Consider the following 12,593-nt stretch of genomic DNA (forward strand, 5'->3'; position numbering starts at 1 on the left):
GAAACAATTATGCAAAACAAAAGATACCTTTTATGTTAAGTTGAGCCGTACATGAGTCCTTTCCCACTTCATTCACAGCATAGCAGGTATATTGCCCAGAGTCTCCCTTGTCTACTCTCAGAATTGTCAGGTGGGCTGTGTTTTCCAGGTAACTGATCTGGTAGTTTCCACCACTTCGTATCTCTCTGCTGTCTTTGGCCCAGGCGACCTTTATTGGCTGTGTCCCAGTAACATGACACTCGAAGTCAGCACTGTCACCAACCACGGCATCCACAGGGGTGACGGGGATGTCAAAGAAGGGCGGGTTCTTCCCCTCTAAAAGCAGAGCAGAAGGACACGGTTTCAGGCTCTGCAGCATCCCACTTTACAGAAACAGTGGCATTTTCTCCTTCGTTTTGATGATAGAAATTTTAACTACTAAGACAAAAAGAAGCTGAAGCAGCCACAAACCTGTGAGGAGGAGTCTGGCACTGGAGGAAGCAGACCCGATGGGATTCATGGCTGTGCAAGAATACTGGCCTGCGAGGCTCCGGTCTGTTTTAAAGATGTTGAGAGTGGCCACGTTATCCAAAAATGACGTTTGTACATTCGAGCCATCTTTCAACGGCTTGCCATCTTTAAACCAAGACACCGAGATAGGTTCTGATCCATGGATGGTACATTCAAACACAACTGGCAATCCCACCGTTTCTTGAACATCTCGCAATTGCCGGGAAAACGATGGTGGTAGTTTTTGCTCTGTAGGAGCAGAATTAAAATAATGAGTATTTCTGAATATGTAGATTTAATTTGGCAAATACCCTTCTCACAGTGATTGCTATATAGATAATAGGACGTCTATAAAAATATCAGGAGGTATTGGGGCACCAGGGTGGCTCAGTGTGACTAAGCGTCTGCCTTCAGCTCAAGTCCGTGATCCCTGGTTTCTGGGATCGAGGCCCACATCAGGCTCCCTGCTCACCAGGAAGCCTGCTTCTCCCTCTCCCACTCCCCCTGCTTGTGTTCCCTCTCTGTGTCTCTCTCTGTCAAATAAATAAATAAAATCTTAAAAAAAATATCAGGATGTACTAACAGCTCTTGAATTAACGTGGACACAAAGAAAAACATATAAACTTCTGGGGCAAAATTTTCCCTCTGCTGTCACCCTAATGCACACTAGGGACAAAATTATGTAAGCTCAAAGAGCAACGGAGGGGCTTGGGGTAGGTCTCCAGGCACATAGCAGATTTTTCCACTTTTGTTTAAAAAGACCACCCTATGGCGATTTTAATGGGACACTTATGAAATGAAATTTTACAAATATGGTTATCATTTTTCTGAAAGATTTAATGATAGAGATAAGTGACTGCATGATCCTTTCAACTGAAGATGTAGTCCTCTTATCTCTCCCAGTCTCAGAAAAGGATGAGCCACTAACTGTAGATGGAATTTCTTAAGCAGAACATTTTGCCTTGGGCAAGCTTCTCCTAAAACGAGGGCTTCGCCAGATATTTTAAATCTGGTTCAAAAGAAACACAAATTCATTCACTCTTAAAACATTCCAATCACCTTGAACCGTGAGGAACGTTGATGAAGAAACCTCTCCCACGCTGTTTTCAGCTCTGCAGATATACTCTCCACTGTCATTACCATCAACCTGGTTGAAAACCAGTGTAGCGACATTGTTCCTAAAATGCATTTTGCAGGTGGTAGTCGGTCTTAATTTTGTATCTCCTTTGTACCAAGACACCCCAATTTCAGGGGTCCCAGCAATCTGACATTGTAAAGAGGCAGAATCTCCAACGGTCACCTTAACAGGCTCCAACTGCTTGACAAAATACGGTGGTTCTGCAGGCAAGAGAGAGAGAATTCGTCATGAAGAGACATGTCAGAATGAGTCTTTATACAGGGCACAATGAAGGCGGGGTCGCAACAAACCTAGTATCAGTATTTGTGCCGAACAGGAATCTCTTCCAGAAGCATTTTCAATGTAGCAGTTGTACTGTCCGGCATCCTCTATGGTGCTACTTGGAATTTCCAGGATTGCAGATTTTTCAGTTGTGGTGATATTACACCTCTGAGAAGGCATTATATTTATGCCGTTTTTCTTCCACGTGACTGAAATGGGAGGCGTTCCAGTGTATGTGCCCTCTAGAATCAAGGGTTTCCCTTTCTCTATGCTGTAGTCATTGAGTCTCTTCACAAATTTGGCTGCAGCTGTCATAAGCAAATGGGAAAATACGAAGTCAAACACACATACATTCGGACGGAAACACAGCTGTTCCTTCACGTACGTCGGGTGTAAAAATGCGGACTAGCCATCAGACAAACCTTTTACGTGGAGATGCGTCGTGCAAGAAATTCTGCCAGCCTCATTACTGACTATGCAGGTATATTCTCCACTTTGTGTTGTCTCTACGTCAAACAACTCCAGCTCCGCCACGGAATCCTCCAGAGATATGTTACACCTGTCCCCCGGGATGAGTTCGCTGCTACCCTTGAACCAGCTGACGCTGAAAGGAGGTGTTCCTTTTACGATGCTTGTGAAAGTGACATTGGCTCCGGTTAACACGTCCATGGCCTCGGGTTTCTGAACAAAGGATGGTGGCTCTAAATAAAAAATCACATACCAAGAGCAATTTAATATTTTTGAATTTTGATGATAATCATGCTTAATATGTTATGAAATGCAGTTGCATTTTCCTGTTGTTTGAACTGACCTCTCACGGTCAAAGGAGCACGGCATTCATCAGAACCGGCCACGTTAGTAGCTACACACGTGTAGTCACCGGCATCTGATTCTTCTAGCATGTTCACAGTTAAAGCACAAGTGTTGTCTGTCAGGGTGGTCTGGTATTTCCTTCCACTGCTGATCTCGTTTCCTTCATGGAACCAGGAGACGGAGATGGGCGGTGACCCATAGACTTTGCACTCCATGACAACTGAGGAGCCAGACAGACCCTTCGCCTCTTTCAATTTTCTCGTGAATGAAGGAGGAACAACTCGGTCTGAATGGGATAAAAATCAAACAAACAAGGGACATCAGTTATAAAATGATTTGAGGAGAATTACTGTCTTTTTGATGGAATACCCCTTTATCCACTGGGCTTTCTTACAAGGGTATCAAAGAATTCCCTCTGGGTTCACACAGCTGAAAGCCTTGAGAATCAATGGGCAAGATGTGCTAGCTGACAGGAGAGGGCTTTTGGTCTCTCATCACTGTGAATCATTATACGGTAAATTATCCCAGTATAGGTGAGGGTTAAAGACCACCTGATCCTTGTCCAGGGGTTCAGTTTTACTCCTACCACTCTGAATTGTGGAAATTTCCCCCCGAGAAAGGGATCTAACTTACTCATGTCCCGCTGTAGAATACAGAGCATCCCACACACGTATACGTAAATCAGGAACTATGTTATGATAACAATGAGATAAAAGCCCCACCGACCAACCTGAAACTTGAATTGAGGCTGTACAGCTATCTTTGCCAACGGGGTTTTGCACCTCGAAACTGTATACGCCACTGTCACTAGGTGCCACATTGATAATCTTAAGGCCAGACACTTTGTTGAAGAAGCTTATTTTGTATTTGCTGTCACTTGTCAGTTCTTTTCCATCCTTAAACCATCTGGTACTGAGTTCGGGTGTACCCGTGACTGTGCACTCCAAGGTACAGGTATCCCCTGTGGTGACCCTTAAGGACTCTGGCTTTTCCACGATCGCTGCAGGTTCTGTAATGAGATATAAATTATCTTCAACATTTACATTCAAACTGAAAAGCTAGAGAAACATAGATACTAGAAGGGGGTGGGGGTTTGGGTGAGCCTGGTGGTGGGTATTAAGGAGGGCACATATTGCATGGAGCACTGGGTGTGGTGCATAAACAATGAATCTTGGAACACTGAAAAGAAAAAAGAAAAGAAAAGAAAAGGAAAGAAAAAAGAAAAAAGAGAAGAAAAGAAAAGACAAGGCAGATACTAGTAAGTGTGTGCTTCTTGTTCATGGTAACGTTCCATTCCACTCGTACTAACCGAGAACAGATAGCGTGGCAAAGCATTCTTGCATTCCGGCATCGTTTTTGATCTGACAGGTGTACTTCCCAGCATTGGCTGTTTCTGCTCTTGCAAACTGTAGGGTTGCTATGTTTTCTGAATAAGAAACCCATATGTTGTCACTTTCTCTAACAATCTCCCCTTTATCTTTGAACCACACCACTGATATTGGCTCAGCGCCTTCAACAGTAGCCTGCAGCTGAACTTCTTCCCCAGCGATGGTAGAAACATCACTGAGCTTCTTCACAAATCTTGGTGGTGCTGACAAAAAAGAGACAAATCGTTTAAAATGTGTGGGGCTAGTAGACCTCCCTCAAGTCACGCCATGCTAGGAATTCCACTAGTGACAATACATTGTTTCCATTTCTTAAATAAGAGGTTATTTTTGGTGAGCGGGAGCAGGGACATGTTAGAGTTTATATTAAGCCAAAAGAGTTGAATGTCTTGTCCCTTCCAAGCTTTCTGAGTTCAATGCAACCCACTGGAAAAACCATCTCAAATGATCTTTGGTAGGATTCGGATGTGAGATGCACACTAAACATCAAAGGATTTGGAAGAGCAAAAAGGGAAAGTAGAAGACACAGGGGGTGATAAAGGACTGGGCAATCACTAGGAAGCAAACATTAGAGGGAAGGAAATTAGAAGGGAAATGGCAGACAGAAAAGACTGAGGCTGTTCTAACCTTTCAGAGTGATAGAACTGACACAAGTGTCACTCCCCACGTCATTGGTGGCTTTGCACTGGTACTCCCCCGTGTCGGCGGCATCCACATTTAGGATGTGAATACTCGTCAGGTAGTTCTCAGACATGATCTTGTACTTCTTGCCACTTCGAAGTTCTCTCTTATCTTTATGCCAAGAAACTTGAAATGGGGGAGTACCCTGAAGCTCACATTCAAGATGGACATCAGCTCCTTTGAGCGTCTCAATGGGATAAGGCTTTTTGCGGAAAATGGGCGGTTCTACAATCAGAAGGTAATTGAATTAGAAAAGACAGGAAAATCAGGATATATTCTGTAAGTATAGAGTTTCAAGTAAGAATCGCTTTCCATTCCAACATAGACATAGAAAACATCACTTTCAATTTTTGATCCTATCCTTCAAAAATTTGAAGACGTTGCTGGAGAGTCAAACAGGGACCTTTGAGGACAACTAGAGAGGCGCCGACTGTGAAAAACAGGAAGGAAGAGTAAGAACTGACCTTTAACTTTTAAGGAGGTGCTGCTGCTTGCACTGCCCGCTGCATTTCGGGCCTCACACGTGTAGTCCCCGCTGTCCTCAACACGGAGGTTGTGCATTTCCAACACTGCCACCGAGTCAAGGAATGACATTCTGAATTTACTGCTCTCTTGAATTTCAGTCTCATCTTTGTACCATAGAACTTTGATCTCTGGAGACCCTCCTATTTTACATTCATATCTTGTGTAGTCATCCTGTTTCACAATTCTTGAAGGTTCTAGCTTCTTAATGAACCTGGGTGGTTCTATGGGATTAAGAAGGAAAATAACAACATAAGGGATGGAAAAGGCACATATAATTCCAGATGACGTGAGTAAAGGAATCCTTCTGTCGGAGAGGTCTTAAACTCCGGAAAACATATTTATGTGATGTAGTTCAAGGAAGAATAGTTCATAATGAGTCCTTAAGAATGGTTAAGTTGAATCTAAGTAGAAATTTCTTAAAATAAAGTGTGTGTATTTCTGTAAGCACCCACATCAAATGTTATTGCAAACAGAAGGAGGAGAATACACTAATCTCTATGGTGTGCTTCTCCTCCCAGCAAAAGAATCATATCTTTAAAGCAAGATCAGAGGCCAGGGGCTCTGTTGTTGGAAGCACTCTGAAGTTCACAAGGAATAAGAGTCTTGTCTTACTGTCTTGACTAGTCTCCTGAATGTAAACCAGGGGAGATGGATCTACTCTGGCTGCAAAGATACCAGATGTGTACCATGAGGAATCAGAATAACAAAACTGGGTGAGATATCTTAAAATTTATGCCCATTTCTCTTATAGACCTTACATAGCTATTTCTTCAACCTTCATAATTTCCCTTTGCAGTTGGGGAGAGCAAGGCTTTCTTTATGACTGAAGCAAAAAATTCAAGCTCAGAGAAATAAAAATGATCAAGAGTATGTCATAGAGTAAATGGGCTGCTAAATAAAATTCCATTTTAATTTCAAGATGCCTATAAACCACCACTACAAATACCCTCAAAAATTCTCTAATGGGTTAGATCAGTAGCTCACTGAGTTAAGGGCTTAATTTCTGACAATGGCAGCCATGAACTTGGTACAGAAAGATACGGCTGCCTTTCAGCAGGTTGGATATTGATGTTGTCCCAGCCTTCTGGCTTCCTATACTATTTCAGTGGGGGCTAGTGGAGGAAGAGAGGTGAGCACAAGCTGACTCTTCCTGAGGGGCTTGTTTGGGATCTGCTATCCTCTAGAGTGACAAAATCCATTAATTTACAAACTAGTGTGCAAAATAAGGCATTTGAGATCACTTCCTTTTTTGCCTTAAGCTGATTTCTTTCAAACTTAGATTTTCTTGCAATTCCATGAAAAAATTTTATTTGCTATTTCCCTAGTCTCTACCTTTAGCCTTTGAAAATGGACGTTCAGTCCGTGTTTCATCAATTTTGTATTTTTTAAATAACAAATGTTAAAGCTTGGCCTCATTTGGAGGGTCCTAGATCGATTCGATCTAATTACTAGACCAATGTCCTAAACATAACTTTCAAGCATACCCTTCCTCCTTTATTTCAAGATACTGAAAACGTAAAAGAGATGTTGCTACTTGACCGGAATATGTACCTTGTACACCCAGGTGAGCAGAACAAGAGTCTTTTCCAGCAACGTTGCTTGCATAGCACGTGTACTGCCCAGCATCACCTTTGCTTACTTTGAGAACTGTCAGAGTGGCAGTATTTTCAACCAAAGTCATCTTGTAGTTGCCTCCGGGGCGAATCTCTCGGTTATCTTTGGCCCAAGTGATTTTGATGGGCGCAGTTCCAGTTACATGACATTTAAAAGAACCACTTTCTCCAAGAGCAAGATCTACCGACACAGGCTTTAGATCAAAGAAAGGAGGCACTTCATGCTCTGAAAAGGATGAAGACCAACATGGTGACTTCAGTTTTCATGCTCCCAGCAGCCATGGAGCAGAAACTAAGTGGCACCAGTCTTATGGTGGCTCACGTCAGTGAAGCTTTCATAATGAAGATGGTAATGTGATGAGATACTCACCTGAGAGAATGAGCTTGGCACTGGATGAAGCAGTTCCAAGAGGATTAGAAGCTGAACAATTGTACTGACCAATGTGGCTCTGGTCAGTTTGCAAAATCTGAAGGGTTGCTACATTATGAACAAAAGATGTCTGCAAATTAGAATCCTCTTTCAAAAGCACCCCATCCTTGTACCAAGACACCTGAAGAGGTTCTGAGCCATTGATGCGACATTCAAATGCAACTGGGAAACCAAGAGTCTCATGAACATCCTTCAGTTTTCTTGCAAAGGAAGGTGGAAGTTTGCGCTCTGTAAAGAAGTTACAGATAATCCTTATTTACAAGAGAGACAACATCCACAACATACTTCAAGTCATTATGATTTTGATGTTTTTAAGAAAATGGTGCCATCAGCACATGGCATGACTTGTTGAATGAAACTATCATCACCTTTGATAACAAGCACGGCGGAGGTAGCGACGGCCCCCACGCTGTTTTCTGCCTTGCATGAATACTCTCCCACGTCACTGTGGTCCACTTTGTTGATTATTAAAGAGGCAATGTTATTTTTAAATTGCATTTTATATGCAGGAGCTGATCGTAGCTTTGTGTGTTCTTTATACCAAGAAATTCTAATTTCTGGGGTTCCATCCACTTTACATTGTAAAGTCGTGGGTTCTCCGATGGCTGCTTCTACGTGTTGCAGAGGTTCAATGAAATAGGGCGGTTCTAGGGTACGAAGGATAATAACCAATCAATCACGCGAACTTGAAGAGGAGGTTTTAAAAGAAGGAAAAGACAGCAACAAAAAGAGGTAACTTGTTAAACACACCTAAGACAGACACCAGAGCTTCACAGATGTCTTGCCCGGCCTCGTTCTCTATCAGACAACTGTACTGCGCGTAGTCCTCTATAGTGCTCTCTGTAATTTCCAGGATCGTCGATTTCTCTGTCATGGTAATACTGCAATTGTGAGACTGTGAGAGAGGGAACTCATTCTTCATCCAGCTCACTGAGATGGGAGGTGTGCCAGTAAACGTGGCCTCCAGAACAACGGGGCTGCCTGTCTCCACACTGAAGTCAGCCAACCTTTTCACGAAGGTGGCCGGTTCTGTATGGAGGAAACATGAGGGTGAAATATGCATCTTCAAATGAAGACTTGGAAAGGAATTTTAAGAGACACGTGAGGGGGAGACCAGAGCAAACCTTTCACAAACAGATGCGCGGTACAGGAGGCGCTGCCTGCGTCATTGGTCACGAGGCAAGAGTAGTCTCCACTCTGTGAGGGCTCCACCTCCAACAGCTCCAGTTCTGTCACAAAATCTTCCAGAGAGATGGTGCATGACTCCCCTGACACCAGTTCCCTGTTGCCCTTAAACCACTTCACCTTGAATGGAGGGGTGCCTCTAATGACGCTGGCGAAGATGAGGCTCGTTCCAGGTAAGACTTCCACAGAGTCGGGTATTTGTTCGAAAGAGGGTGGCTCTGGATAGCCAAGGGGAGGAAGAGATCAAGAGAAAGAAAGAAATCCAGGTGAGAAGAGTTTTGCTCCTCTGGGAAAAGGGAGCTAAGACCGCAAATGAAGACAAGATATAAAGAAATTCCACACGAGGCAGGCGCCATGTCACGTGGCTGAGATGGGAGGATGGCCACACCCCTGCCCTCGCACACTGACCTTGCACAGTCAGCACGGCCGAGCATTCGTCAGAACCAGCCACGTTGGCAGCCACACATGTGTATATGCCTGTGTCCGAGGGCTCTAGTAAGCGCAGATTCAATGTACAGACATTTTCCGAAAAGCTGGACTGGCATTTAGGGCCGCTAATGAGCTCATTTCCGTCCTGAAACCAGCCAACTGAAATCGGGGCTGAGCCGGAGACTCGGCACTCCAGAACCGCCGAGGCCCCCAAGACGGCGTTCGTGTCCTTCAGCTTGCGGATGAAGGAAGGAGGCACGACTCGATCTGTGTGGGGAAGGGTAGTTTTCCGTTTACAAGAGAAACTTCTTTTTCTCCCCCACCCTCCACCCCAGGGAAAAATGATAGATTCCTAAAGACCTCATACCACTCACCTGACACGTGGACTGAGACAGAGCACGTGCTTTTACCAACACTGTTTTTCACTTCAAAGCTATATAACCCCTTGTCGCTCATTTCTGCACAAGGGATTTTAACTGAAGCCACTCTGTTGATGAACGTAATGTGATGTCTGCTATCTGCAGATAACTCTCTCCCATCTTTGAACCACTTGATGGAAAGTTCTGGTGTTCCAGCCACTACACACTCTAATGCAAAAGGATTTCCTGTAGTGACAGTCATGGGTTCTGGTTTCTCTATGATCCTGGCTGGTTCTAAAAGAAGAAGTATAATACATTGAAAATAAAGTCACCTTCCAAACTGAGAGTGTAATCAATATATAATGGGGGAAGAATAATATTTGCAGACGATGATCATGGGCCAATCAATTTGATTTTTCTCTCAGGTTGTACTTTGTTACTAACCTACTACAGTCAAGACTGCTGAACATTCTCTCATCCCGGCATCATTTTTGATCTGGCACACATATTTTCCAGAATCAGATGCTTCGGGACTCCCAAGTTGGAGGGTGGCGACGTTATCGATGAATGAAATCCTGGTGTTTTCACTCTCTCTGATGATATCACCTTTATCTTTCATCCAGACAACAGAAATGGGCTGGAAGCCTTCCACTACTGCCCGTAACTCAACAGCATCCCCAATAAGGGTTGAGGTATCGATTAGCTTTTTCACAAATCGTGGGGGTTCTAATGAAAGAAATTTGTGGTTAGAGAAAAAAAGAATCACAGCCACATAAGTTATTAGTTAAGCAAGAAAAGATGAAAGAGACATATTTTTGTGCCCACGTATACAAACCTTTGAACTTGACAGTGCAAACACACGTGTCACTTCCCACCTCATTAGTAGCTTTGCAGTGATATTCTCCTACATCGGAGGCTTCCAGATTAAGGATGTGAAGACTCGTATCAAGATTTTTTGAAGTGATTTTAAATTTCTTGCTGCTCCGAACTTGCTTTCGATCTTTAACCCACACTACTTCAAACGGGGGGGTTCCCGAAATTTCACATTGTAAGATAACATCAGAACCTTTAAGAGCTCCTATTGGAGAAGGCTTCTGGGTGAAAACAGGAGGAGCTACCAGAAAAAAAAGAAGATGAATGATGAGAACATTTGCTTACTAAAAAGGAAAAATAATATTCTAAGAATCCAGAATCATTAAAAATGATTGGTGTGACTGCAGGACAGTATGCTAACACAAGAAATAATAATCCACAAAAGCTAGTTTAAGAATTGCAAGCAAATCCCCAGAGTGAACCTTTTTATTTTGGAGCTCATGATATCACTGAGAAAGAATCCGATCAGAGAAGAAAAGAAGGAGCTTAGTGTGTCTAACCTTTCACGGTCAGGGCTGTGCTGCAGCTGGCCTCACCAACACCATTATGAGCTTCACAGATATAGTCCCCACTGTCCTCAGCGCTGCCTTCATTGATGGTAAGCAGTGCTACAGAATTAACGAATGACATATTGTACTTCCAACTTTCGTGAAGTTCGCTGTCATTTCGGAACCATACAACTTTGATTTCTGGGGAACCACTTATTTTGCATTCCAGTTGGATGGATTCTCCGTGCTTTGCAACTTTTGAAGCTTCTAGTTTCTTAACAAACTTGGGAGGTTCTAGTAAATCAAAGGAAAAAAACAGCTTGTGTTGGTAGTTGAAGATCCCATAAATATATATTTCAACTAGTTTATTAAGAATATACTTCCTGGTAATTTTATGGTAAATATTATGTTTTCTATTAAATAAGCTTTGAATATAGAATTTAATTGTTAAGTTTATTTTTGTAAGCTAAAACATATAAGTTAATGTATTACAGAAGTATTTGATCAAAATTTAGTAATGATAAATCAGAACTCCATATTACAGAAAAAATATGAGGACAGTAGAAACAATATTTAACAAATTTCAACTAGACAACACTATCTGATTGGATCACACTTAGAGTTAACACTACTTTAGAGAATATAGAGACAAACAGAATTTTGATTAATGTTTTCAATACTAATATACAAATTCTAACATGACTCAGTTAGTTTATCCCGAACACTTAAAAACTAAAGGCACTTTTAGAAGACACAGATGTGGGAAAGAACAGATATTGGTAGATGCCATATAATGATACCTTTTACACTGAGTTGAGCTGAGCACGTGTCTTTGCCAACATCATTGGTTGCTTGGCAAGTATATTGACCAGAGTCTCCTTTGCCTACTTTAAGAATCCTCAGATGGGGAGTATTTCCCACACAGGTGATAGTATAATTTCCTCCAGGACGTATCTCTTTGTTATCTTTTGACCAAGTGATTCGCATTGGTTGAGCACCAGTAACATGACACTCAAAGTCAGCACTTTCCCCAGCAATGACATCTATAGATACAGGCTTGATGTCAAAGAAAGGAGATTTCTTAGGTTCTGGAAAATGAAAAGAGAAGGCAATGTGTGTTTTGTTTTACTTTTCCCATTGGCCATTTCCTCTCTGGCAATGAATAAGAAGTCATGGTTTGGTTTGTAAAGGGAAAGATTAACATGGGAACAAACCTCTTGCTGTCAGTCTAGCACTAGAAGATGCTGTTCCGAGTGGGTTAGAAGCTGAGCAGGAGTACTGTCCAGAGTGACTCAAGTCAGTTTGCAAAATTTTTAAGGTTGCCACATTATCTACAAATGATGTCTGCAGATTCTCGTCATCTCTTAAAAGTACCCCATCTCTATACCAGCACACTTGGATGGGTGCAGAGCCATTTAATCGACAAGTGAGTGTAACCGGCAACCCAACAGTCTGTTCAATGTCTTTCAGTTGTCTTGCAAAGGAAGGTGGGAGTTGGCGCTCTGTGGGAAGACAAGTGACACTTGAGCCATTAGAAGCCTGAATAAAAATTTCTCCATAAAAATAAAAGAATTAAGATGAAAAAATTTCTTAATTTCTAAATTCATGTCATCACCTTGAATTCTGAAGACAGTCTTAGAAGAGGCAGTTCCTATACTATTCTCTGCTTTACATGTGTACTCTCCACTGTCATTAATATTCACTTTATTAAAAACCAGTGTGGCCACATTGTTGGTAAAATAGGTCCTGTATTCAGGAGTTGGTCGTAACTTAGTATCTCCTTTGTACCAAGATACTGTAATTTCTGGTGTCCCAGCCACCTGGCATTGTAAAGAAACTGAATCTCCAACGGATGCCTCCAGAGGTTCTAGTTCCGTAACAAAATACGGCGGTTCTGAAGAAGAAAGGATCACAGTCAGCAACT

At 42.4% G+C, this 12,593-nt stretch overlaps 1 protein-coding gene across 1 annotated transcript in view; it reads right to left on the reverse strand.

Annotated features, from left to right (window-relative positions):
- TTN (titin) overlaps positions 1–12,593 on the reverse strand; it is a 269,891-nt gene that overhangs the window by 172,654 nt on the left and 84,644 nt on the right. Inside the window, exons 74-96 of the mRNA XM_032856015.1 lie at positions 12,285–12,563; positions 11,884–12,171; positions 11,470–11,757; positions 10,682–10,963; positions 10,144–10,422; positions 9,753–10,034; positions 9,324–9,602; positions 8,929–9,216; positions 8,460–8,738; positions 8,086–8,364; positions 7,704–7,982; positions 7,276–7,563; positions 6,844–7,131; positions 5,232–5,513; positions 4,714–4,992; positions 4,011–4,292; positions 3,432–3,710; positions 2,700–2,987; positions 2,311–2,589; positions 1,918–2,196; positions 1,549–1,827; positions 451–738; positions 28–315 (exon numbers count right to left, since the gene is read on the reverse strand). Of these exons, the coding sequence (XP_032711906.1) occupies positions 28–315; positions 451–738; positions 1,549–1,827; positions 1,918–2,196; positions 2,311–2,589; positions 2,700–2,987; positions 3,432–3,710; positions 4,011–4,292; positions 4,714–4,992; positions 5,232–5,513; positions 6,844–7,131; positions 7,276–7,563; positions 7,704–7,982; positions 8,086–8,364; positions 8,460–8,738; positions 8,929–9,216; positions 9,324–9,602; positions 9,753–10,034; positions 10,144–10,422; positions 10,682–10,963; positions 11,470–11,757; positions 11,884–12,171; positions 12,285–12,563 (6,501 nt within the window). The remainder of the gene's footprint in view (positions 1–27; positions 316–450; positions 739–1,548; positions 1,828–1,917; positions 2,197–2,310; positions 2,590–2,699; positions 2,988–3,431; positions 3,711–4,010; positions 4,293–4,713; positions 4,993–5,231; positions 5,514–6,843; positions 7,132–7,275; positions 7,564–7,703; positions 7,983–8,085; positions 8,365–8,459; positions 8,739–8,928; positions 9,217–9,323; positions 9,603–9,752; positions 10,035–10,143; positions 10,423–10,681; positions 10,964–11,469; positions 11,758–11,883; positions 12,172–12,284; positions 12,564–12,593) is intronic.

Source organism: Lontra canadensis, unplaced genomic scaffold, assembly GCF_010015895.1.
Source record: "Lontra canadensis isolate GAN:19392208 unplaced genomic scaffold, GSC_riverotter_1.0 scaffold11, whole genome shotgun sequence".
Lineage (NCBI taxonomy): Eukaryota > Metazoa > Chordata > Mammalia > Carnivora > Mustelidae > Lontra > Lontra canadensis.